This window comes from Pristis pectinata, chromosome X (genome assembly GCF_009764475.1).
Source record: "Pristis pectinata isolate sPriPec2 chromosome X, sPriPec2.1.pri, whole genome shotgun sequence".
NCBI classification, from domain to species: domain Eukaryota; kingdom Metazoa; phylum Chordata; class Chondrichthyes; order Rhinopristiformes; family Pristidae; genus Pristis; species Pristis pectinata.
The window spans coordinates 9,766,279-9,791,784 of record NC_067450.1 but is presented as its reverse complement, the minus strand read 5'-3'; the positions used below and the strand labels follow the sequence as shown (position 1 = coordinate 9,791,784).

The 25,506-nt window shown below is 40.3% G+C and overlaps 1 protein-coding gene across 1 annotated transcript in view; it reads left to right on the top strand.

Moving 5' to 3' along the window:
• Positions 1-24,723, top strand: part of LOC127566856 (vitamin D3 receptor-like) — a 113,573-nt gene extending 88,850 nt beyond the window's left edge. The window contains exons 8-10 of the mRNA XM_052009344.1: positions 12,154-12,302; positions 17,620-17,736; positions 20,596-24,723. Of these exons, the coding sequence (XP_051865304.1) occupies positions 12,154-12,302; positions 17,620-17,736; positions 20,596-20,858 (529 nt within the window). The 3' untranslated portion in view covers positions 20,859-24,723. The remainder of the gene's footprint in view (positions 1-12,153; positions 12,303-17,619; positions 17,737-20,595) is intronic.
• The last annotated feature ends 783 nt before the right edge of the window (positions 24,724-25,506 follow it).

The following is a 25,506-nucleotide window of genomic DNA, read 5'->3' as shown; positions in this document are numbered from 1 at the left end:
GAAACCCTCTTGCATACTGTTAGCCTTCCTAATTGTTTGATAAACCTGCATATTAACTTTTATTGATTCTGTGACAAGGACATCTGGGTCCCTCTGAACACCAACAGCTTTCAATGTCACACCATTTAAAAATACTCTGCCTTTCTATTTTTTTCTGTCGAAGTGGATGATATTTTCCACATTATATTCCATCTGCCGTCTCTCTGCTCATTCACCTAACCTGTCCATATCCCCCAAAGTCTCTCTGCATCCTCCTCACAACCCACATTGCCAATGTTTTATATCATCAAGAAATAAATATATTACACTTAATCCCCTCAAACGATCATTGATACAGATTATGAACAGCTGTGGCCCCAGCATCTATCCCTGTGGCACCCCGTTCAAGGAGTGGGTGGGAGTATGATGAAATTGTGTCATTGACAGGGGGGTACGTAATGAGAGGAACATGGGGAGTACAGACTTTATGGGTAGAATTAAGAAATAAAAAAGAATTTAAGACCTATAAGGGGTTGGCAAAGACTTTCTGTTAGCAGTTATAAAGTGGCAGAATGCATAAATTAGGAAAAATAAGTTGGGTTAATAGAGTTTTTTTTAACTTTAATAATGATTAGGATAAACAGACTGGCTTGAAAAGTAGTAAATTACTGGAGTGTGTAAAGGATAATTTTCAGTGATATGTTGACTTAATATTGTTAAGGCCAGATTTAAATGACATACTAATAGTTTATGAACATTTCTCTAATTACAACCATAAATATTCTGTTTGAGAGCTAATAAGGTTCCAGATTTGGCTATGATAAACCTCAATGTGATGGGACAGATACTGTCCATAGTGAACTTGGCAAGTCTGCTAACAGATAGAACAATTGTGGAGCTGTGAAAGATGTTTAAAAAAAAATCATGGAACAGAATCAGCTTATACCTCTAAGGAGCAAGAGCTCTGGTTGTCAAAACAAAACCTGCTGTGGATGACTAAAGGACAAAAAGACAGCATAAAAATAAAAAGCAAAAACTATAGACTGAGAGAGGTATAATAGACAGCAAAAGCTGATGAAACATATTAAGAGCTACAAAAGTGAACTATAAACTTGCAAGTGACAGTCATACTAAGAAAAGGAGGGTGGTCAGGAGCACTGCGGACTCCTTAAAAAGATAATGATGATGTTGTAAATGAAAACTAGAAAGTAGTAGATAAATTAAAATGATTATTTTATATCAATATTTACTGTAGAGGAAAGGATAGCATCCTGGCCAACCCAAGAAAACTAATATTGATTCAGATAGAGGCACTTGCCAAAATTAAAGTCAGCAAAATAACAGTGATGAAAAATCTCCAGACCAGATGGTTTCTGTCCCAGGATTTTAAAGGAAGGAAGTGAGAACACTACACATGCTCGAACTATAATTTTCCAAAGGTCTCACAATTTTGATTCGAAAATTATGCATGCCACTATACCATTTAAGAAAGGTGGGAGAAGGAAACGGGGATTTATAGACTCATTAGCCTAACTTCTGTTGTCAGGAAATTACTGGAATCTTGATTTAAGGATAGAGTGACTGTGCCTTGAAAATTTTCAATTGATTAGAAAAAAAACAGCATAGATTTGTAAAGTGTAAACACTTTGAACTGGAGGAAATTGTTGTAATGGATGACCAAACCAGTAGGTGGAAGAATGTCAATGGTTGTTATTTCTATGGATTTTCAGAGCCATGTAATTAAGTCCCTCAACAAGGCTGTTAGTTTCGGTTAAAATGGAATTGCAGGCAGATTAGTGACAACTAAGAAATTGGCTGAGTTCGGATAATGGATGTGACAAGTGGTGCAAGAAGGATGTGTTGGGGCCCTATCTCACTGGAATAGAAAGTCATGTACCTAAGGTTTGCTAATGATACAGATATAGATGGCATTGTAACCGGTGAAGACAAAAACATTAAATTACAATGAAATATTGGAACAAAACTGTGGCAATGTAGGCAAATATAAGATCATCCACTTAGGATTTAAAGTTACTAGAACAGAGTACAGCTGTTCCTCAATTTACAAAAGGGATGAGTTCCTGGAAAACATTTTGTTAAGCAAAATTTCATAAAAGAAGGCTGGGCAAATGCATTATGTGTATTTTGGTACAGTGTATTCCTATTGGCGGAGAATGGCATGCTATTCATTATAACAAAAAATAACTTTGTAAATCGAAGACCCAAACCCCAAAGAGTCATAAAAAAAATTCTAAACCAAACATTCATAAATCAAGGAATTACTATACTTTATAAATAATGAGAGAGAGAGAGAGAGAGAGAGAGAGAGAGAGAGAGAGAGAGAGAGAGATCTTTATTAGTCACGTGTACATCGAAACACACAGTGAAATGCATCTTTTGTGTGGAGTGTTCTGGGGGCAGCCCGCAAGTGTCGCCACGCTTCCGGCGCCAACTTCCTAACCTGTACGTCTTTGGAATGTGGGAGGAAACCGGAGCACCCGGAGGAAACCCACGCAGACACGGGGAGAACGTACAAACTCCTTACAGACAGCGGCGGGAATTGAACCCAGTTCGCTGGCTCTGTAAAGCATTATGCTAACCGCAGTGGAACTCCAAAGAAATTTGGAGATCCATGAAAGTAATTCATTAAAATGTTGAGGACAGGTAGAGAAAAAAAGCATCATGAATTGCTGGCCCCTATATCAAGAGGACTGGAGCATAAATGAGTAGAAGTACTGGGTAGATTGTACAAACTGGAATTTAGAAGTTTAAGGAGTGATTTGTTTGAAGTTTTTCATATTAAGGTGTACTGATACGATAGAGGGAAATTATTTCCACTGGTTTTGAAATCTAGGACTAAGTGGGTTAATCCATAAATTAGAGTCCAGCTATTAGGATCACTTCTATACACAAACGGTAGAAGAAGTTCATACTCTCTCCTGCAAACAGCATTTGATGCTAGGTCAATTTTAAGTGATGTGGGGAAAAGACTTGTGTAAGAAGTTACGTCACAGATCAAATGACAGAACAGGCTCAAGGAACCACACAACCTACTCCTGTTCCTCTGTTCCAATAAGAGTACATTACCATCTCCTTGGCACATAATGGTAATACAATCACCACCTTACCATCAATGTACTGAGGGTCGCTGTTGACTAGAAGTGTAATTGGACCAGCCACATAAATGCCCTAGATAATAAAGCAGTTCAGATACTGGGTACTCTGCAGTGAATAGTTCATAAGGCACAAGACAGAAGTGTGTTGGAATGCTCTTGCCTTACCTGGATGAGTATACCTCCAACAACACCCAGCAGAAAGCCGTCTGCTTGATTGGTACCCATATCATGTCGGCAGTGTATTATCTACAGAATGCAATGCAACAACTTGGGAAGTTTCTTTGAAAGCACCGAACAAACCTGTGATTTCCATGGTGAAGAATAGCAGATAATGAAAATCAATCAAACTGTAGATGCTGGAAATCTGATATAAAAACAGAAAATGCTGGGAACAGTCAGCAGATCATTCAGCATCTATGGAAAGAGAAACAGAGAACTGGGAAAAAGAGAAGAAAGGTTAGTTTAAAGTTGCAAAGAATGTAGAGGGAGGCATGCATAGGACAAAGGGAATATCTGTGAGAAGTTAATGCTGGGGTTGCTGTGGTTAGTGGGGGCATTTAGAGGGTGACAAAGAAGTGTGATGTGCTGCAAATAGCAGGTCAGGGTGTGCTAATTGAGAGGGGGAAAGAACTGAGCTAATATTGCAGATGGGTGGTTGACAGCAGAAATAGCTGGTTCTGCTAGAGACAGAGAAACAGAGTTATAGGAAGTTGGAGAATTTCATATTGCGTCTATAAGGCTGCAACGTGACCAGACGGAAATGAGGCGTTGTTCCTCAAGCTTGTGTTGGGCCCTGGTATAACAGTGCTGGAGGCCACACGCAGAAAGGTTAGAGTGGGAATGGGATGGAAAATTAAAGTGACAGGCAACTGGAAGCTCAGGGTCCCTCCAGTAGACTGAACGCAGGTGTTCCATAAAGCAGTCGCCAAATCTGCATTTGGTTTCTCCAATGTAGAGGAAGTCACATTGTGAACGTTGAATCCAGTACACTAGATTGGAAGAAACGCAAGTGAATCACTGCTTCACCTGCAAGGAGTGTTTGGGTACCTGGATGGTGAGAAGGGAAGTGGTGAAAGGGCAGGCGTTGTATCCACTGCACTTACATGGGGAAGTGCCATAGGACAGGGAGTGATTGGTGGGATGGAAGAGCAAAATAGCAAGTACATGGGAATGTGATGAGCTCTCAGATTCTCCTCCAAGTAAAGCACCATCTGGACCGGAAATATATTACTGTTGCTTCATCCTTATTGAACCAAAATTTTCAATTTTGCTTCCCAAAGAGCAACCACATAGACTGCAGCAGTTCAAGAAAACAGCTCACCACCTTCTTGAGGATAGGTATGGATGCCCGATAAAAGCCATCTGAGTTTTTTTTAAATCACTTCTCCTGAAGAAGCAAATTTTCAATGCTTCTCCTTGTTGCTGGGCTGGCAGGCAGGGATGTATTTATACAGCACTTCTGATGCTAAGAAAATAAAAATTTATTTTAGGCACAAATACCTTGTGTCCCAGATTACAGGCTTTCTGTGGAAGAGGATACTGGCAAGGCAGAAAACTATGTTTGTTGTTGATATCTCAAGGTGGTTTGTTAGCTCTTGTGGAGCATTTATCTGTTTTGTTGACAGATTTAATCCAAAAAAGAGATATGAGTCAGGGACAGAATGCCATAAGGTTCACATTCATTTCTTTTGCTAATTTTTGCATGGGTTCAGGAAGCATTCTTGAAGAAACTTTGAAGGTTATGCTAGGTTCCAGATAAAACCCAATTCTATGTCCTAGCTGTGCAATCATACAAGGGTAGATGATAGATTTACATGTCTGTAAAGAAAAGTAAGGCAAAGTTCTCTATTGTTATTCAATTTAACTTTAGAGTGTTTGTTCCAGGTGTTTCTGAAAGTATTCTGGCTTTTTTAAGTGATAGTTAAATTGTTGAATATATTTGGGAATCAAGTGTGCATCTGTTGTATGATATGACTGGTGGGATATAGTTATTGTATAGTATTGATTGATCCATGACGCAATTATTTCTATTTTTGATGTCAACGTTCAATGCTAGGTCTACCCTATTCTTTCTAGTTTTGTTCCTGACAGTGCACGATCAAGAGCAAAATTTATTAGTCTGTGATGAAATCAATCTCATCACAAACACATCCATTTTAGGAAGTCCCTTAGATTAAGAAGGCATTATTGATCATGCAAATCTATCATAACCCAAGCTGTATCATAACCCAACCCTTGTAGACCCTTCCACTACATAGCTTTCAATCTTTGTTTGAAGAAGAAATTGAAATGTAGAACACAGCTGTTGAAAGCTAGGCTCAAGAACGTGTTTGTACAGGAAGAATTCAGAGCCTGGTGTTTTAATTGGAATAAAAACTGCAATCAAAATTCTGCACCTTTAACCAGGGGAAAGAAATGCAAAGCCATGCAGATATTGAAAATTTGATTTATACAAAAAGTGCTGGAAACACTCAATAGTTCAAGAATATGTGGATATCAGAAGATATAATGTTACAGGTTATTGACCTTTGATTATCCAAGGGAAAATCATAATGACATGTTATAGAGAGATAGATCATGGACAAAAAGAGCATCAACTCCCACCCCACCGATTCATCTGCCACTCACTTACACTAGGGACAATTTACAGTAACCAATTAGCCTACCAACCCGCATGTCTTTGGGATGTGGGAGGAAACTGGAGAACTTGGGGGGGGGGGGAGCCCACGTGGTCACAGGGAGAACGTGCAAATTCCACACAGACAGCACCCAAGGTCAGGATCGTACCCAAGTCTCTCAAGATCTGAGGGAGCAGTGTTAACCGCTGCACCACTTCTTCCAAGCAATGCTAGTTTCTGTCTCTACTATTTTTTAAAGCAATAAGTTCAGACGACCATTGTTCTTTGGGTGAAAAAAATCTCAGTTCCCCTCTAGTCCTTCTACTAATTACTTTAAATCCATAACCCCCAATTATTAAATTCTCAGGGAAGGGAAATGGCTTTCTATCTAGGCCCCATGTGATTTTATAGATTTCAGTTTGATCCAGAGGAAGACCACACCAGCCCCTGCAACAAAAGCAGGAAATGTTGAAAAAACTCAGCAGGTCAGGTAGCATCTGTGGAAAGAGAAACAGTCCCCATTTCGGGTCTGATGAAAGGTTGCAGACCTGAAACTTTAACTGCCTCTCTTTCCACGGACCCTACTTGACCTGCTGAGTTTTATTTACAGCATTTTCTGTTTTTGTTTCAATTTCCAGCACCTGCAGTATTTTTGATTTTCATTCCCAACCTCTGCTATCGGTACTCATTTTCCATTGTTGACGATATCGTCAAATCTCCTCAGTATCCTTTCTATCTTTCTAAGCCTAGACAAAACCAGATAATAATGAAATTAGAGATGTGCATAAGATCCAGCGATGTGTAAGAAATTAGAGGTGGGCATGAAATCCAGCGATGTGTCAGTGATTAGATTTAGAATAGCAGAGGGATGGGGAAGTATGGCAAATCTGGTAATGTGCCAGCTTTCCTTCACTAAATTTATGAAAATCTGATAGATTCATGATAACATGACCATCACTTTGTCTGAACCTTGACCATTCTTTCTTTTAAGACAGGAAACTGTAGGTCCAAACCTCACTCAGAATTTGTAACCTAGTTTGATCCCTCACTGCAGTATCAGAATTGGATTTATTATCATTGACTTATATGATGTGAAATTTGTTGTTTTGCGGCAGCAGTACAGTGGAAAGACTAAAAATTACTATAAATTACAAAAATAAGTAAATAGTGCAAACAAAAAGGAATAACGAGGTAGTGTTCATGGGTTCATGGACCGTTCAGAAATCTGATGGCGGAGGGGAAGAAGCTTTTCCTGAATCATTGAGTGTGGGTCTTCAGGCTCCTGTACCTCCGCCCCGGTGGTAGTAACGAGAAAGAGGGCATGTCCCAGATGGTGAGGGTCCTTAATGAAGGATGCTGCCTTCTTGAGGTACCGCCTTCTTGAGGCACAGCCTCTTGAAGATGTCCTCGATGGTGGGGAGAGTTGTGCCCGTAATAGAGCTGGCTGAGTCTACAACCCTCTGCAGCCTCTTGTGATCCTGTGCATTGGAGCCTCCATACCAGGCTGTGATGCAACCAGTCAGAATGCTCTCCACCGTACGTCTGTAAAACTGTGTAAGAGTCTTTGGTGACAAACCAAATCTCCTCAAACTCCCGATGAAGTGGAGCCGCTGGCGTGCCTTCTTCATGATTGCATCAATGTGTTGGGCCCAGGACAGATCCTCCGAGATGTTGGCGCCCAGGAACTTGAAGCTGCTCACCTTTTCTACAGCTGACCCCTCAGTGAGGACTGGTGTGTGTTCTCCCGACTTCTCCTTCCTGGAAGTCCACAATCAATTCCTTGGTCTTGCTGACGTTGAGCACAAGGTTGTTGTTGCGACACCACTCAACCAACTGATCTATCTCACTCCTGTACACCTCCTCATCGCCACTGAGATTCTACCAACAACAGTGGTGTCATCGGCGAATTTATAGATGGTGTTTGAGCTGTGCTTGGCCACACAGTCATGAGTGTAGAGAGAGTAGAGCAGTGGGCTAAGCACGCATCCTTGAGGTGCGCCCGTGTTGATTGTCAGCAAGGAGATGTTACCACTGATCTGCACTGACTGTGGTCTCCCGATAAGGAAGTCGAGGATCCAGTTGCAGAGAGAGGTACAGAGGCCCAGGTTTTGAAACTTGTTGATTAGTGCTGAGGGGATGATGGTGTTGAACACTGAGCTATAATCGATAAATAGCAGCCTAACGTATGTATTGCTGTTGTCTAGGTGCTCCAAAGCCGAGTGGAGAGCCAGTGAGATTGCATCCGCTGTGGAACTATTGTGGCAGTAGGCGAATTGCAGCAGGTCCAGGTCCTTGCTCAGGCAGGAGTTCATTCTAGCCATAACCAACCTCTTGAAGCACTTCATTACGGTAGATGTGAGTGCTACCGGGCAATAGTCGTCGAGGCAGCTCACCCTGCTCTTCTTGGGCACCGGTATGATTGCTGCCCTTTTGAAGCAGGTGGGAACCTCAGACCGCAGCAGAAGTTGAAGATGTCCTTGAACACTCTAGCCAGTTGGTTGACACAGGTTGTCAATACCCGGCTAGGTACACTGTTGGGGCCCGACAGCTCGGGAGTGCCAAGGGAGTACCGAGGGAGTACTGCGTTATCGGACGTGTCACCTTTTGGATAAAAGATTAAACTCCAGCCCTGTTCGCATGTTCAGATAGGTATCAAAGACCTCATGGCACAGTTGAAAGAACATAAGTTCTCCCATGCCTTGATCAGCATTCCTCTCTCAACCAGCAAGATAAGAAGTAAATTAACTGCTTATTCATCTCATTTGCTGCTGTTTGGACCTTTCTATGCGCAATTTGGTTGCCACATTTGTTTGCGTAACAATGCCTGAATACTTGGTATTGAAGCACTGGAAAATCAAACGGTACTATGTAACTTTTAAGTTATTTATTTCACCTCAGGGACTTGGTTCAACTCTAACATTGATCGGTGGAGTGAAGCTCTTTTTCCTAATTACTGATAGATTTCTTTGGGCTACAAAATGTTCCTCCCATTCTTCTGAATTTGAATCCTGTAGGTTCTCCCCATTTTGCTCTACTCTTAGTTTTTTCATGACATCCAGTTCCTGCTCCCTTGATTTATTATCCAACCCTTTTATCACTGCTGGTCATTTGACCACATAATGGCTTTTTCCATGTGCATTAGTGCACTCCTTTCAAAGTTGTCTTTTTTTTTCTTTAAAAGCCCACCTCGAAACCTACCTTCTGTCCAGCTACTGCCCTAAGTCTCACCTTTTCATCTTTAAGGTCTTCAAAAATTGTAACCTGGCTCTGTGGTCATATGTCATATCACAGCTTGTTTTGCCATTGCTGGAATCTAGGTTTTAGTTCCACCCATAGCACCAAGACCAATCTGGACAAAGTCACCAATGACAACCCTCAATCCCCCCCTCCCCATCACCATGGCGTCAACCTTGGTCACTTATTCTTGTTTTCCCCAACTTCTCTGCAGCCTTCAACGTGTCTGCTCACAATATCCTCTTTTGTCCTCTCTCTATTAAATCTATCTCTGTCTTCTCCTGCAGCCTTAAATCCCACTCAGATCTTCCACTTTTTCCTCTGGTGCACTGTGCATCATACTCTTTTCAAAACACCATTGGTGCCTCCACCTAACCCGACCCCTTTCCCGAACCCCAGGGTCTCCTTAAAATGTAATAAACCCAACCGTATGTTCTCTCTCCAAACTCGGGCTAGTGTCAGTTCTTTTCACTTTTAGAGATATGCTTTTGGATTCCATGCTGTGTTAAAAGCACAATTCAAGTGTAGGTTGCACGAAATATGTGTGGTCAATCTCAACCAAGTTCCTGCTGTGTGTTGCTCTGTACACAAAACTGCCTGCGATTTGGTATTAACAAATCTGCAGAATGGCTGATGTGAGAATTTTTTAAAAATTTGCATAGTCTCAGTAGAGCAAACTATTTGGATATTTTTATCAAATGATGGTAGTGGCAACCTATTTATTGATGTCCAGGTTTTGGGGACCAGTTTGGCATTGGGTGGGAGCACATGATTGTGGGCCATACGCTGGCACCATTCGACTGTACATTCCACGAGTTGGCTTTCATTGCCACAGCCATAACTGGGACATGATTTGAGTTTCCATCAGTATAAAGGATGCCCATCTCCCTTGTCCAGTGGGTGTTCAGTTCAGTGTAGCCATACATTGCATGGAAACTCTAGTCCAGGGACTGATTCTGTGTTTTTAAGACATTGCAAAATAGAAGTAACTGACTGTTTTTAAATTGGCATTACATTGAAAGATGGATGTACTGATCATTCCCCCCTCCATGATGAACAAAATAATCTTGTTCCCATTTCCCTTTAAAAGAACACTAGCAATTGGCATATGTATATGTTTACAAATTACAGTTTAATCACTGCACACAATTACATTTTGCAAACCTTGCACCTTATTGTCTACCTGCACTTCACTTTCTCTGTAGCTGTTACACTTTATTCTGCATTCTGTATTGTTTTACCCTGTGCTACCCCAATGCACTGTGTAATGAATTGATCTGTATGGACGGTATGCAAGATACATCTTTCACTGCACCTCGGTACATGTGACAATAATAAACCAATTCCAAATGATCTTGCTCAACCTTTTAGAATTATACATGCGTATACAATCATATGTGAGTCAAATGAGCGCAAGAATTGGCTGCTATTTGTTGCATTAGTGATGACCGCAAAAAAGCAATTTTTCAGAATCTGTAAGAGCTGCCTGTAAAATTTCCAATTTGTAACTGTTTTGCTGGCACTATAACTTATAATGTCAATGAAGGAGCTGTCAAAACTTAACCATTAACAGCTGACCTTTGTCCTGTCCACCTTGAGCTTTCCTTTTTCCTTCTCTTCCATTACTGAGCACTGAATGGAGCTCTGTGAAACAGTGAGATAGAAATTCAGTCGTCTAACAGTCTTTTTTGTGTGGTATCACAATTCCAGTTTTTGTTCCAGGTCCTATGACATGGAAAGCATGGAAGCTATTAGCATGCACAATGATGTCTAATATCATACGACGCTCTTTGTACTTTGCATTCAAGGCCTCCAAGCATTGTGGGCCTCACACACTGAAGCATCCTGAACCAGAAGGTCGACAACTGCTCTGGCAGTTGTTAAAGTGGACCCAACCTTACTCTGTGGTTACCCGCCCTATCACTGCTTGCTATACTTCCTGTAGTTTCAGTTCCACCCACAGTTGGGGAGTTGAAGGCATTTATATTCTTCCACGCTGGCAATGTCTTTGTGCCCGCAGATTGTCTGCCTGAAACCAAACCCCTACCCTCCCCCCCCCAACCCCACCCTCACCCAACCCAACATCCATCTTCTCTTCCATTGCAGTCATCCCTCTCTCCATTTTGGAACATTCTTGTCCGCATTCTCCTCTCCCTACACCCCTCGCTACCCACTGACCAACTGATTTCCTATACAATCTCCATTGTCCGCAATGGCTGGAGCTTGCAGATGAAAGTCTTTCTGTTAGACAGGTTCGACCTTGCACGATGCCTGGGGCCTTGTGTGCAGTAAAATACCATCACTGTGCACCCTGTACAGCAGTGCTTTTATGTGCCTTCAAGCCCATATCTCTTTTAATTTACTTCACTCCACTCCTAAAGGCTGCAACTTCAACTGGCATACAGTTCTGCAACTGCAATCATTCAGCTGCTCGCTCAGTTGTACATTCTCTGGGCATCAGCAAATTAATTGATTAACATTGCAACAAAGCCCGGTCTTGCTTGCTATTTCCACACATTTTCCAGCAGAGGGATTCAAAGAGATTTTCTCCTCCCTAGCCTATGGGCACCAAGCCTAATCATAATACCACTACAGCTGCCTCAGCTGAAATGAGCTAACTTAGCACAGGATCAGAACTGAGACCCGACTATAGATATGGCTCCGTCCCATACTCTATTCATTTCAACCTTATCTGGATTAAACAATATTTTTGTATCTATGTTTTGGAAGTCATAGTGCAGAATGAAGTGGGATGTAAAAAGAAGTGGTGCTTAAAGATGATGTTGCATATTGGGGCTTTTATCCACATGAGCAAAAAGTCAGAGGTGTAGAGGTTTTGGGCTTGATTGCTACCCCCGTCAGCATTGTTACAATTTGATCCCCATCACCCACCCCTCCACCACCCTCCCTCCATCTTCCTTCACTACTCTTTTCCAGATGTAGATTATTGTTCGTACTCTTCTACTCTTTGCAAGATATAGACTACACTATTTCTCTGAAAAATTGGGACAGAATATCAAATGAGAATTGTTTAGTTGAAGAGGCCAAGGTAGAAAATGGCCATGAGCTGTAACAGGCAGTAATAGGAAACAGAATAATAGATGGAGGGTGTAAGGATACAGGAGAAATATCAACAAAAATTTAATGTACAACAGAAGTACCGATGCAGAAATATTTAATAAGGAGAGAACTTATTCAATCTTCAGGGAATTGTCTGCGGATGACCAAATTTCCCTTCTGAAGTCAAGTGCAATTGAAATTATTATGCTGCGATCAAACGAGTCCTTCACATTGGACGATATGTCCTGGAACTGTGGAAATGATTTCAAATATAATGTAAATGACGTCACCAAAGGTAAGCAATAAAAGGAAATAAAACCATATTTATTCTACATCCTCCATATATGACTGCAATTTAGCTTGATAGGTTCTGGTAAAACCACATGCTGAGCACCCACAATGATGTTAGAAATGTTCAGTGCCACTCATGTTCTCCTCCCATTTGATGTAAAGCCTGAGGACTTCACCATTCTAGTTCGCTTCCCACTGAGTAAAGGTTTAACCGATCATTGTCAAAAATGTCTCTAATCATTTACAAGAGTGAGTTAGATTAATCAAACAGAATATTAAATATTCTGTTAATTTAACTTGGCTTGGCACATTTTTATGTCATTCTTTAATATAAGAACATGTGCAAGGGAGGAAAAGCAGGGGCATAGATCCTCCCAATAACCACCCCAAAAAAATGTATATTATAATGCAAAGTCATGGATTAGTGTTCACCCATTACATTAAATGTATGCATGCATATGCCTCTCCAAAAGCTGGAAATTTATAATGTTTCCCAGTTCATAATAAGTACCTGCTGAAAATTAGTTACTAGTCTCTGCTTATTGAGACAAGCAGACAAAAGGTATGGGGTCTAACTTCTAGTGGTAATGGCTGCTAGTTTTGAAAGCTTACAAGATCCACCCACTTGATGTGGCCGCACAGATTCTTCGATCTGAACTGGGTCAGGTGCAAGGCTCTGGGCCCTGGGTGCTAGTCTAAGTGGGCAAGTGCCTAATTCACGTCCATGTCCATAATTTCCATTGGATAGTTCATGATTATGCTTGATGCGGGCATAACCATTTCTTCTGCCCCAAACCTGATCTCCCAAGCAAGTCCTTTGCATCAAAAAGAGATGGCAACGTGACATAACTTGGGAGTCATCATCTTTGTTTGTCCCCTGAACATAAAGTAGAGGAAAATTGGCCAGGTGTTTTACAGGTCACAGGATAATAACTGTGATCAATCCTGTGCATTGTTTGAGGGGAGTTTCCTTTTGATCATTATGTGCATCGAGATCATAAAGCCATTCTAAAATAACGAGGCCTCGAACTGTAATAGCACATTAACGAGGCAGTGCACTGTGGGCCAAGGAAGTTTTTTTGTTCAAGGTGAAGGCTGGGCCAGTGGTCAGGGTGAGCAATGGTGTGGGAGATCCATGGGGGGCTTAGGTTAGGCCTGGTGGATGGTAGGGGTGCTCAGACATCAGTTCGCTGGTCATGGAGGTGGGAGGTCCAGAAAGGGTGGTGGAATGCTGTGAAGGTCTGCTTTAGTAGGAGTAGCCTGCATTGTCCTTGGTCCATATGTGGATGATCTTAAAATCCCAGAATTACTTCCTTAGCTTAGCACATCTGATACATGAAGAATCTTGAAGGAAAATGATTGCCTTCATGAAAGGTGCAGTAAGTCCATAATTTTTTATTAAATTAAATTGCATGGTGCAATAAACATAGCGCTATAAAATCCAATTTCTTGGCACCTTTCTGATTTCAATGAAAATAGCAGGAGGAAGAAATCTTCCCCCTCAGGGACAAAACTATGAAAGTATTAGCACAAAATGAATAGGCACAAATTAAAATTTTGCACTCTCAGATTTTGCATCAGCTACAAGGTAGGATGTTTGGTACGTTGCCCGCAAAATAAGAGCTGCTGTAGTTGAGTCAACATGTCTGCTAACAGCTTTAAAAATTGTGCAAAGTGCAATAGTAAATTCATGATCGCTGTTGCTTATATCTTCATTGGTTGTCCAATAATTGCCAAATTTCAACTTGTCAATTGTTCTTGGGTTTATCAAAGGTGCTTATACAGAATCAATGCAGTTTTGTGTATTACTCAGTTAGTTTAACAAATCCATCCTCCCTGAGTTAGCCAATGCTGTATTCTCTTTTGTAGAATCTAGTGCGGAGGAAATGCTGGTCTTGAACTGAAGAATCTACTGGAATCTAATGCCCCTTGATATTGAATTCTATGTAAATCATGGACAGATCACACCAATCTTTCAAAATAACATGGAAGGAAATCAATGTGGAAGTTAGCTAGGTAACATATCTCACCCCACCCCATCTCTCTCAAGTAGACTTTACTCATCTTTAATGTCCTAGCTTCACCTGGGATAGAACTTCTGAGGCATTCCGTTTACATGGATCACCCCTGAGTATAATGCATAATAATCAAACAAATTACTAATAATGCACTGAGGGAAGTCTCCCAAATTTCAATCAAACAAAGTATCTTAAAATGTGCCTGGGTTTTTACTCCTGCCTTCCAATCATTATAACAGATTGGGCACCTTTTCCATACCATTGTCATTTGGATAGCCGCACAGATGCAATGGCACATCATCTGGGATCTCCACAGACTCTGAGGATGGGTATTTGAGTAAACTAGGGAAAATCTGGCAGAGTGCATACTGCATACTGGTTAAATTGAGTCACGTGGTGAAAGCTGTGATCCCATCCACAAAGGATCAGAAAAGGCATACAATAGACAAAGGACATCTCTATCTATTTACAGCCATTTGACATTGGACTCTTCCCGAGAAATATAGTGATTAATTGTGTAAAATATTTATTTTGAGGCCAAAGCTACAAATGCGCAAATGCTTAATCGAAATGTGCTCAATGGAATTTCTCCTCCATATTACTACATTACTGTTCGTGGGGTTTCTTGTGCTGCGATCCTGTTTATCACAATTGGATAGACAACATAGCTGGAGATGTGCTCATTTGCCTCCTTGGCGTGAAAAATCTCTCAAGTGATCATTCATTTTCAGATACTGGAGTATCAGCAGTCAAAGACCACAGCTAATTCATCTGTTCCCTTCAAAAGATGTTGATTGTGTGAGATTGCAAGCTGGACTATATTACCTTTGTATAAACTCAAATATTTCCTGATTAATTTACCCTTCCTTCCTGAGTACCCACAGGTTAGTTAAAAGGAACAAGACAATGAAGGAAAAGTAATTCCTTAATTACCACCACCCGCGCAACCCCCCCCCCCCCCCCCCCCCCCAAGTCAGTGGTTCCCAAAATCATGGAAAAGAGTAAATGTAGGATACCAATGCCTTGAAAGAGTTACCTCCTCTCTGGGGCATCTGACCCCAGAGACATTTCACTTCATGGAGTGACCAATGAAAGTGACAGCTATTGCATTAGAATTGCCTGTTTTTCATTTGTTCTTCCAGGACACCCACTAATAACATGAATGGAATATGTGCAGTGTTGTTCTAATATGTGGGTCAGTTCTACAATAGCTGATATCAAACATTATTGCCCTACACATTCTAGTGCAACGGGGGGGGGGGGGGGGGGGGGAGGAAATGTGGTGGTACAAGGGATCGCAATTCAATGGTGCTTTGGTGGTGGGGTCTTGGGGACTTGGGGCAAGGCATCATTATTCACTTGTACATTTCTCATGGCAAGGTGATAGAGGGAGAGGGATCTGCACTTAACAGCACTATTATTTATTAGGAGGGGTGGTAGGGCTAGGAGAGAAAGAGGCAGAAGTAATTATCAGCCCACCATTTGTAGGGGGTGGGGTTGGGTTGGGTGAGGAGTAGAATAATTGAGATTCCCCAGCAGTGGTGTGGGGGGAAATGAAAGAGATCAGAGTCTGGGATTCAGAGGAGCAGCAGATCAAAAGCTGGAACAGATTGGGGGATTGAGGTCAAAGAATCGGCTGGTAGGGATTGGGGTGGGAGATTGCAGGTTTGGGGAGGCTGCAAATCAGAGGCTCAAGGAGCAGCCTGGAGATTGGGAGTTGTTGGGGCATGTGTGGAGGCTGTCACTACCAAGGATTTGGTTAAGTATCTCACTTCCCTTGCAAGCTTTCCAGGTTGGCACTATGGAAGTAAGACCATGTTAGCCCAAGAGTGTGCAAACATGGTCAGCCTCTAAACAAAGAGTATTGGATAGGGAATGACATCATAATTTGAGCCCCTGGTGTGGATGTGACATCGGGGTCACAAAGATGACCCATGACAGCAAATGTCTGGTCAAATTTTCCAAGTGATACGCAAACGACCTACTAATGATCATTATCATACTTCACTCATGGAAAAATCCATTTTCAATTGTGTAACGCTAAAATAAATATGCAATTGAATTTCTGGGCTAAAATCTAATTTGCTTCCTGTTGCAGCTGTTTTCATGAAATATTTGACTTTAGTTTCTTAGACTCACAATTTGGAATACTGTTTACATTGAATCATACAACACAGAATAAAAGCATTCACTCCAATCACAAAGGGAGCTATTTAAACTAATCTCACACCCAGCTCTTGGCCTGTAACTTTCTAGGTTATTCATCGAGATACCTTAAATCTATGCCCAACACCCCCTGGTTATTGACCTCTCAGCTAAGGGAAATAGTTCCTTTGTAGGAGATTTGACAGAGTTAGTGAACTATAAGTCCTTATAGGTTGTAATTTATGTGATGTTCTTAGTGGAAAATTACTTAGGATTCACGCAGAGTTCCCACTTAAATTTGTTCTTGCAACAGAAGAAAAGCTTTCTGTTTACTACGTAACACATGAAGCAACTGGCTTGAAGACTCAAGACATTTTAAGATGTCTTTTAGTGACTTCTGACTTGCATTTGCAAGGATACCATGCGAAGTAATCCTCGCACTTTCCATCAGGTGTTTTCCTCTACTTTTGATTGCTGCATGCAAATATTTCATTGGTATATCTGTATGTATCCTCTAGAGGTTTTCACATTCATAAATGCTACAGTTTTGTTATACACCAATTATGTGTGGGAAAACAATAAAATAGAAAGGTATATAATTGGCCTTCAAGGGCATTCTATTTTTTAAATGATTTGCATACTCCAGACATGTCCCTTTTGTCCACTCACATATAAAGGTTTGTAGTTTTGAGAATGGGCTTGATACAGAGGTAGTTTTATAGCTGGCATTTCTGGGTTTGTCAGCTGTAGATATGTACCTTAGTTTCCCTTTTCAGGTGAAAACTGGCTGGTGAAATCAAACTTTGTACAATATTGGAGCAGCATCATGGGTAGCACTGCTAATCAACATCATCGTGGCAGCATTTTGTGTGATATTTAGTGCATGGCTATGTCAAGCTCGGCATTCTTCTTGTTTCACCTGCAAGAACAAAAATGATTATAACTCTTTCATGATAACTTAGTTTCAGAGTTATTTCAGTATCCTACCATAACGTTATAAGAATGAGGAGAAAGAAACTCCACATGCAATATGATGTAACATTGGCTTTCTGATTTTTTTTCAACCAGTGTTTAACTTCCAGGTTTTTAGTTATTTTGTTAACTGAGAGTATTAAAAAAATGTATCCAGAAAGATTTTCACTTTTGTATCCTTTCTAGCTGGCCATTCACTGGAGTTGCTGGAGCCACTGGTAAAATTTCAGGCTGGCCTAAAGAATCTAAATTTGCATGAACAAGAACATGTTCTTCTCATGGCTATCTGCCTCCTTTCACCAGGTAAGAACAGCAGCAATGGTTTAAAACAAAACAAAATTGCCACTAAAAATGAGGACAGCCTCCCACACAGGTTTGGTATCCATGCAGACCATTTGTGGTGATGATTGCCAGACTGTACTGTATTTTCTGTACTCGGCTGGGACTTGCAGATGGGTGCACAACTTGTCCTTGGCCAAGTGAGTGTATAGAGCAAGATATCAGCCAGGGTTCCAGTTTCTGTCATTACCCAGTTATGAACTGTTACCTTCACTCCATTGATCTTGCCTTGATTGAAAAAATTAAGCCCTTAATCTAGATCGAAAAGAAACTTACACTACTCTGCCTGGGACGAAGAAACTGCAGAGAGTTGTGGACACAGCCCAGCGCGTCACGGAAACCAGCCTCCCCTCCATGGACTCTGTCTATACTTCTCGCTGCCTCGGTGAAGCAGCCAACATAATCAAAGACACCACCCACCCCGGACATTCTCTCTTCTCCCCCTCCCATCGGGCAGAAGATACTAAAGCCTGAAAGCACGTACCACCAGGCTCAAGGACAGCTTCTGTCCCACTGTTATAAGACTATTGAACGGTTCCCTTATACAATGAAATGGACTCTTGACCTCACAATCTACCTCGTGATGACCTTGCACCTTATTGTCTGCCTGCACTGCACTTTCTCTGTAACTGTAACACTTTATTCTGCATTCTGTTATTGTTTTACCTTGTACTACCTCAATGCACTGTGTAATGAATTGATCTGTATGAACGGTTTGCAAGACAAGTTTTTCACTGTACCTCGGTACAGATGACAATAATAAACCAATTCCAGTTCCAAAACCCGATCTGCTTTCCCTGGACTGACTCCCAAGCAATGCCTTTTCTTCATGTAATAAAAAAATGAACATGTCAGGTGTCTAGCTTCACTGAGTTGCCATTGCTAAACTTATAGCTAATTTTCTACCTCCTAAATTCCATTCTTCTCATCACACTTGAAAGCCGAGGTTTCCCAGTTCTCTTTTTCTTAAAAACCTGACTCCAGTGTCAACTTTTACCCATGTGGAATACCCTTTCCCCCACCCCCCATCCCAGCCACCAAGAAGAGAGTTCAACCCAATGTGCTGAGTTTAAATGAATACAGTTGATGCTGCAGTAATTATTGTGATTGGTCCCTGTAATATCAAATTATCATTCATTGTTGACAACAGGTTGGTTCAGGTATCCCACCTGAAATGTAATTCACACTTGAAAGCCAACTTCTTTATGAATTAAGAACTTAATTTACCTCTGTGCTAACATTACACTCAGGTTCATTTGTAATGGAATGGTCTGAAATCTCAGAACACAATGAGAACAACAAAGTTTCTATTCTGGAAGAAAGGAACTGAAAATAACTTTCATCCAAACCTGTTTATTGTTTTTACTTTTGTTTTGTGCTGTTCAGTATTTTACTAATTTAGTTCACCTTTTGCCCAGCAAAAACTAAACCTGCTGTGGTAAACAGTGGTAAAAGTGGACTTAAGGAATTGTAGTATATTCTCAGCCATCCAGCATCTGTGGAGAGTGTGGGGGTCCTGGTTGCATGAGAATAGCTCTGGAAAAACATTACTGTATATCACACAGTATTATTCCATGCGTAAACTTTTAATTAAATTGCCAAACTGTACATCATCTCCTTACCCTTTTAATTAACAATGGTTCACACTGCAATTCTATATTTTAGGGTTAAACAGCATTAATGTAAAATACAGCAAAAAATAAATCAAATGATTGACTGTAGTCACCATCACATTACGTCCCAAATCTTCAAAAAGGATGTTGCTGCTAATCAGCCTACAACTGTACGGTCCTTTAGTATAAATGTAAATATACTAAAGATGTCTTTTTACACTCATTTTGCATAACACGTAATAAAATTCACTGTTTGAGTTTATTTTCATAAAAACTAAGCAATCTCATGAAGGCTATGCATAGCCTAACCTGGGCTAGGCTTACCGCTTAAACTAATATCACTTCATTCTTAATGTCTAAAGGCCGGTGCAATTTATTCACTGTGTTCTGGATACTCTAACAGCATTTCATCAGGTTCTACAGAACTTTCATTGCTTGAAGTTGAAGTCTGAGGAGATTTAGGCTTACTAGCCTCCTTAAACAGATCCCCTATGTCTGCTTGCTTGCCTTCCTTCTCTCATGCAAATAGTGTGAATGAAGAAGCCAAATTCAAATTTACGTTCTGAAAATATTTTAAGAAATTGCTTAATATTCTTAGAAATTTATGCTAGTTGCATGAGAATTCCAGACGCATAAATGCCAGAAAAATGAGTTTAGAACCATAGAACCGTTTACTGTAAATATATTTAAATGGACAGTCCAAAGCCAATTAAGTACTTTTAAAGCATCATCATCATGATAATCACAGAATTATAGATTCATAAAATTGTTACAAAGCAGAAGAAGCAAATTCAGGCCATCAAGGGTATGCTGGCTTCTAGCAGAGCTAGTCATTCCCATTCCTAGTCCCCTGCTCAGCAAAATCCTGTGATAATGATCTGATAGTTGTTTTTTAGATTGGTGTTTCTTGATGTACATTGGTCAGGACACTGGGTTTCTGCTCTTCTTTGAATAATGTCATAGTATCTTATATCCAACTGAGAAGACACGTGGGGCCTCAGTTTAACATCTCACCAGAAAGACGGTATCTTTGACAGTACCATGCTCCCTCAATTTGCAGTAGCATGCCAGTCCAGAATATGCGCTCGAGGCCTAAGCATGAGATTTGATTTCACAACATTCCGATTCAAGGTTGACACTATCATCTTCTCCATGCTTATGCCACTGTGAAATCTGTTTTATGAGCTATTGTTTGTGTCTGCATTTTCAGATCGTCCTGGATTACAGGACCGTGCTCAAGTGGAGCGTATTCAAGATAGGCTATCTGAGACTTTGCAGGTATACATCCGGGTCAAGCATCCACCCCCAGGTAATCGGTTGTTGTATCCAAAGATGATCCAGAAGCTGACGGACCTCCGGAGCCTGAGCGAGGAGCATGCCAAACAGTACCGGTTTCTGTCTTTTCATCCTGCACATACCATGCAACTCACACCACTTTTGCTTGAGGTCTTTAGTAATGATGAAGATAAGTGAATCACTCGCTTTAATTTCTAACTTATTAGGTTCGCACAGGGTAGCAGGCTTGGTGGTGCACTCACAGCATTTCCTTTGAAAATTAAGCTTCCAGTGATTAAATGTGATACTAATGAAGCTATTCTAAATTATTAGACCACTGATTTAAAGAGAGAAGAGGTGGGGTGGTAATTGCAAAGTTCTGAAACAGATGCCATGGCACAGGTGCTGTACAATGTAAAACCAATAATAATGGTAGATTTCCCCTTCACAGATATGTACTTTTTACATGCAACTATACAAGAGCAATGATAGGAAATATCTTAAATATTGAATAGATGTATTGATGTATATAAGCTACATACATCTGATATGTTAACTAGTCACAGTACGAATACTGTGACCTATTATTGCCCGCAGCATGTAACAAGTATGTGCAGTTTTTGCAAGGGAATACTTTACCATTAAACGAAAATCAAAAAAACTGCAGATGCTGGAAATCTGAAATAAAACCAGAAAGTACTGGAAATGCTCGGTATGTCAGGTAGCATCTGTGGGAAGAGGAACAGAATTAAAGTTTCAGGTCCACAACCCCTCAGAACAAAAAATTACTATTTTTGCTAGTCTTGACTGTGTTGCCCATACACTTTGGAAGGGAAAGAATTATTTTTACAGTTACATTCTTAATATTTAACTTTTTAGAAATCCCAGAACGTAAGTTGGATACAGCAGAAGCATTTTTACTTCTCAAAGACAATAGAACCAGCATTGTCCATCCCTTATTCAATACAAGACTACTACAAGTATCAAGTGCAGCCCTGAAAGCCTGTACCATTTCTACATGCCAGAAAAAAATACTTAGTGCTTGGTCTCCAAGCGTCAGGTAATGTTAATCACTGGAGGTGATTGACAGAAAATTGATGTATTGGTAATTGTCATGATCTACACTACTGAAGTCCAACTTAAAATATATTTATATAACATACAATAAAAAATATATTTCCCATACTTATTTGGGAAGTTGCAGCTGAAATCGTGGGAGGCTTTTACTGTCCCCTCAGGTCCCCAGTATTCCTACACACCCTTGGGAAGAAGGGCTAATTTTCAATAATTTTTTCGCAAAACTAGATGTAAGCAGATTGTATCTATTTATTTAAGTTGTTTTTAAATCAGTTCAAGTTCCAGAACTGTGCAACAATATCCTTTTGCATTGAAGCTCTTCACCAGTAAAAACTTGGAGTTGTACACTTTCATCAAATCTCTATTATACATCACGTTTCCAAACATTCTTTTATTTTTATGGTTCCTATTTTAAAAATTTCAATTTGGAGCTTCCTGATTTTCAAGAATGTATCCTGTGAATGTTGATTTTTAAACTCAGAAATGTTTGTGTTCAGTTCAGCTGTGTACAGAATTAGTTGATTCCACTTATGGTTGGGGCATTTGGTCTTAACACCTCTAGTTGAAGGAGAGGTAAATCAACATTAATGCCTGCTCCTGATCAGCGGACGCTCCTGCTGGAATAGCACGTTGCTGGGTGAAGACTCAAGTTGGCTTGACGGTGATATCTTCATAGTAGAATTCCCAGTTGCCGCTCGCTATCTAGACTAAATCAAAAACAATCGTTTGAGTTACGCAGCGCAAGGCGAAGGGTGCCTGTGAAACTGTGCCCCCATGTGAGTTTACACCTTCAGATGAGGGGTAAAAATTACTGGAAAGGAAGAATACACATTGCTCTGCTTTCCAATTATTGGGGAACCCATAGGTATTTAAATAATTCTCTCTTACTCTGGATTTTAGAATGAGCTGGAAATGCTGCAGTGACATCAGGCCGACCTGTCGAACAGATTGTGACCTTATTGTCTATATATTTGCACAATATGCACTCACTCTATATGTACACAAAACAGTTGTAATACATAGGTTTGTTTGTGAATAATTCACTGTCTATCCCACCCTAGCAATCAGCCAGAGTTCCTGTGTTGTGCAGCAGCAGGCATTTTATGCACTTATTCTCTGGAAGCAAGTAACATTGTTTCATACTCAGGAAACCGCATTCCCTTCAGGTTTTAAAGAAATAGAGCTGTTAAAGGTATCTGTTTTGACCATTGTGGTATATTCGCGTATATCAAGTACTGTGCTGAATCTAGACTCGGGGAGTGAAAATGTAGAAATAGGTACCCTGGTGATCTGAATCTTACTAATTTGCAAAAGACAATCCTTCCCAGCCAGTGTCTCTAACTGGCTGATGCTTATGTGGGTGTCCTGCACTTGCTCTAAACTTTATTTTTGAAATCAGTTACAAATGATAGATGTAATGATTCTTACTGCCTTAAATATTGAAAAGGGAATTTGAAATTAAAAAGAAAATTGAATAGAACGTACGAATGACATCAAGAGATTGCATTGACTTGACTAAATGAACAAGCAGAACTTATCAACAAATAGGCAAATTTTTTGAGCATTATCGAGATAAAAATCTTTGAGTTGTATAAATGATTCTAATGTGTGTAATACAACCCTGGAGAAATGATAATTCATAATCGGGTGAAAGCACTTACTGCTATATACGTCACACTGGAGCTGCATATCATTCATGCAAAAGTATACCACGGGCAGGATGTGGTTCTTTAACGTGGTTCCTGTACCTATGCAAGTTGACAGACAGGAAAACTGGCTTCTTTATTTCTAAGGGAGCATGTTTTATGATAACCTCTGGTGGCTGTATTATAATTAACATTGACTAGAAATTCAATCACAGAATGAAAATAGTTTTCCTCTGGAATGAAATGCAGTAGCGACCATTTCTAGATCATTTGCAGGAATCCAACTGGGCATATCCAGCTTTGAATCATCCTAGCGCCTCCGATGTGATTTTTGCATCATAGTCATGCACAAGAAGCCCTCAACTGGCTTTAACCATTCTAGTCACCATCCCCCTGGCTCCCACGTTGCACCAATCCCCTCCACCCCACCCCCTGGTCTCACTGCAGACCCCATCTCCAGACCAAGATTGCAATCCTCCCAATCACCTACCCCCCCACCCCTCCCCAATTGTCCTGACCACACCCTCAACCTTCTCCCTCACCGACCACCACTGCGGCCCTAATCCACTACCACTGTTGGTGCCTCACTGCTGGATTCACATGAATTTCTAGGTCATGGTTAACCAAATTTCAGTACGAGACGACGAGGAGACCTGTGTGAGCCATCCGATAGTAGCTCAGAATAAATAGTTACTTTTTCATCCAACGTGCTTTATACTTGGAACCTGACATTTTGGGTTGGGAGAAATAAATTTACCAAATAGAAATAAGGAAAGTAAATTTATATTTTGTAAAATGTACAGTTTTATCTTATACAAAAAGAAATGTATATTTTCTAGAGGGTTGTTATTATTGGGAAAAATAAGAGAGTTTTACTTTGACAGCAGAACATTTTATCCCCACCTCCAAAAGTTATAGTGGCTCTGTTTCTGAGCTCAGTTCTGTAGGTGTAAAAAATGTAATGTTATTCCTGATTTAGAAGAGGTTTGTTCAAGATATGTGTAAATAGCATCCTGCTGCATTATTCTGGGCTTGCTTGATGACAAAGTTAATGGTTTATTGCTGAGAATGGGCAAATCTGCAGTTAATTGTAGTGAAGTGGTGCTTTTTCTTTAATGTGCTGGTCATGTGTAGATACATCTGTTCCTAATGAGCTACCAATAATCTGCCCTCTGTATGAATCCTTCCACGTCCCTCTCCCAAATATTCCACAAATGTATCTTTATTTTAAAAAATAAGAGAATTTATATTCCATTTTTACGCCAGCAACTGTGCAAGTTCTTTTCATATCTTACGTCAGTTTTGGCAGAGTAGGAATTTTAAAAATGACTCACCTGCACATTGCTATATAGATGTTCCAGTTATCTTCTCCTGCCAAGGCCATTTTTATAATGTTAGTCTTTTGAGGGTTGCCTGTATTGCTTCATTCCGCATCCTCCAGCCACCACATGAATACAGTCCAGCTCAACGAGTTATGGGGAAACCATATCCTGTGCATTCATATCGACAAATGAAGAGTATCACATATGATTCCCTTTTTTAAAATCAATAACAGGAGACTTGTTCAAAGTACTAAAAGGTAAATTTTAAGATTTTGATCAGAGTATTCAATGTGGGGATTTCTGAAGGCTAAACTTCTGAAATCATTTAAGAAACAGTCGCATTCTGCATCGAGGATAACTTTGAGTCATTTTGCATGAATAATTAAAAAAGGGTTAAATGGCATTCCTCTTTGCTAGGTATCTTGTGATATTATCTAAAGCTGCAGAATCTTTTCCAATGCTACTGTTACTTGTTCCTTGCATTGGCTGTCTTTTCCAAAATTTGAAACAAAGTCTCCAGCCTCACTCAAAAAATAATTTAACCTCTGGACAAAATAAACAATATTCTAATAATTTAATTTGCCTTGTGCTAACTTCTTAATTTTTTCAAGTTTCCTTAAGTGAGCTTTTACCTCAAACTCACTTAAGGAATGGAAGAATGTATCTCACTTTCATCCATTGCCACAGAAGCCAGAACTAGAATATCACTTTATCTACGTGAATACTCACAAAATCCCAAGTTCTTCTGTACCTTGCACTTAGCAGTGTGGGCATGTTTGATATATTTAATTCCTGTTGTGT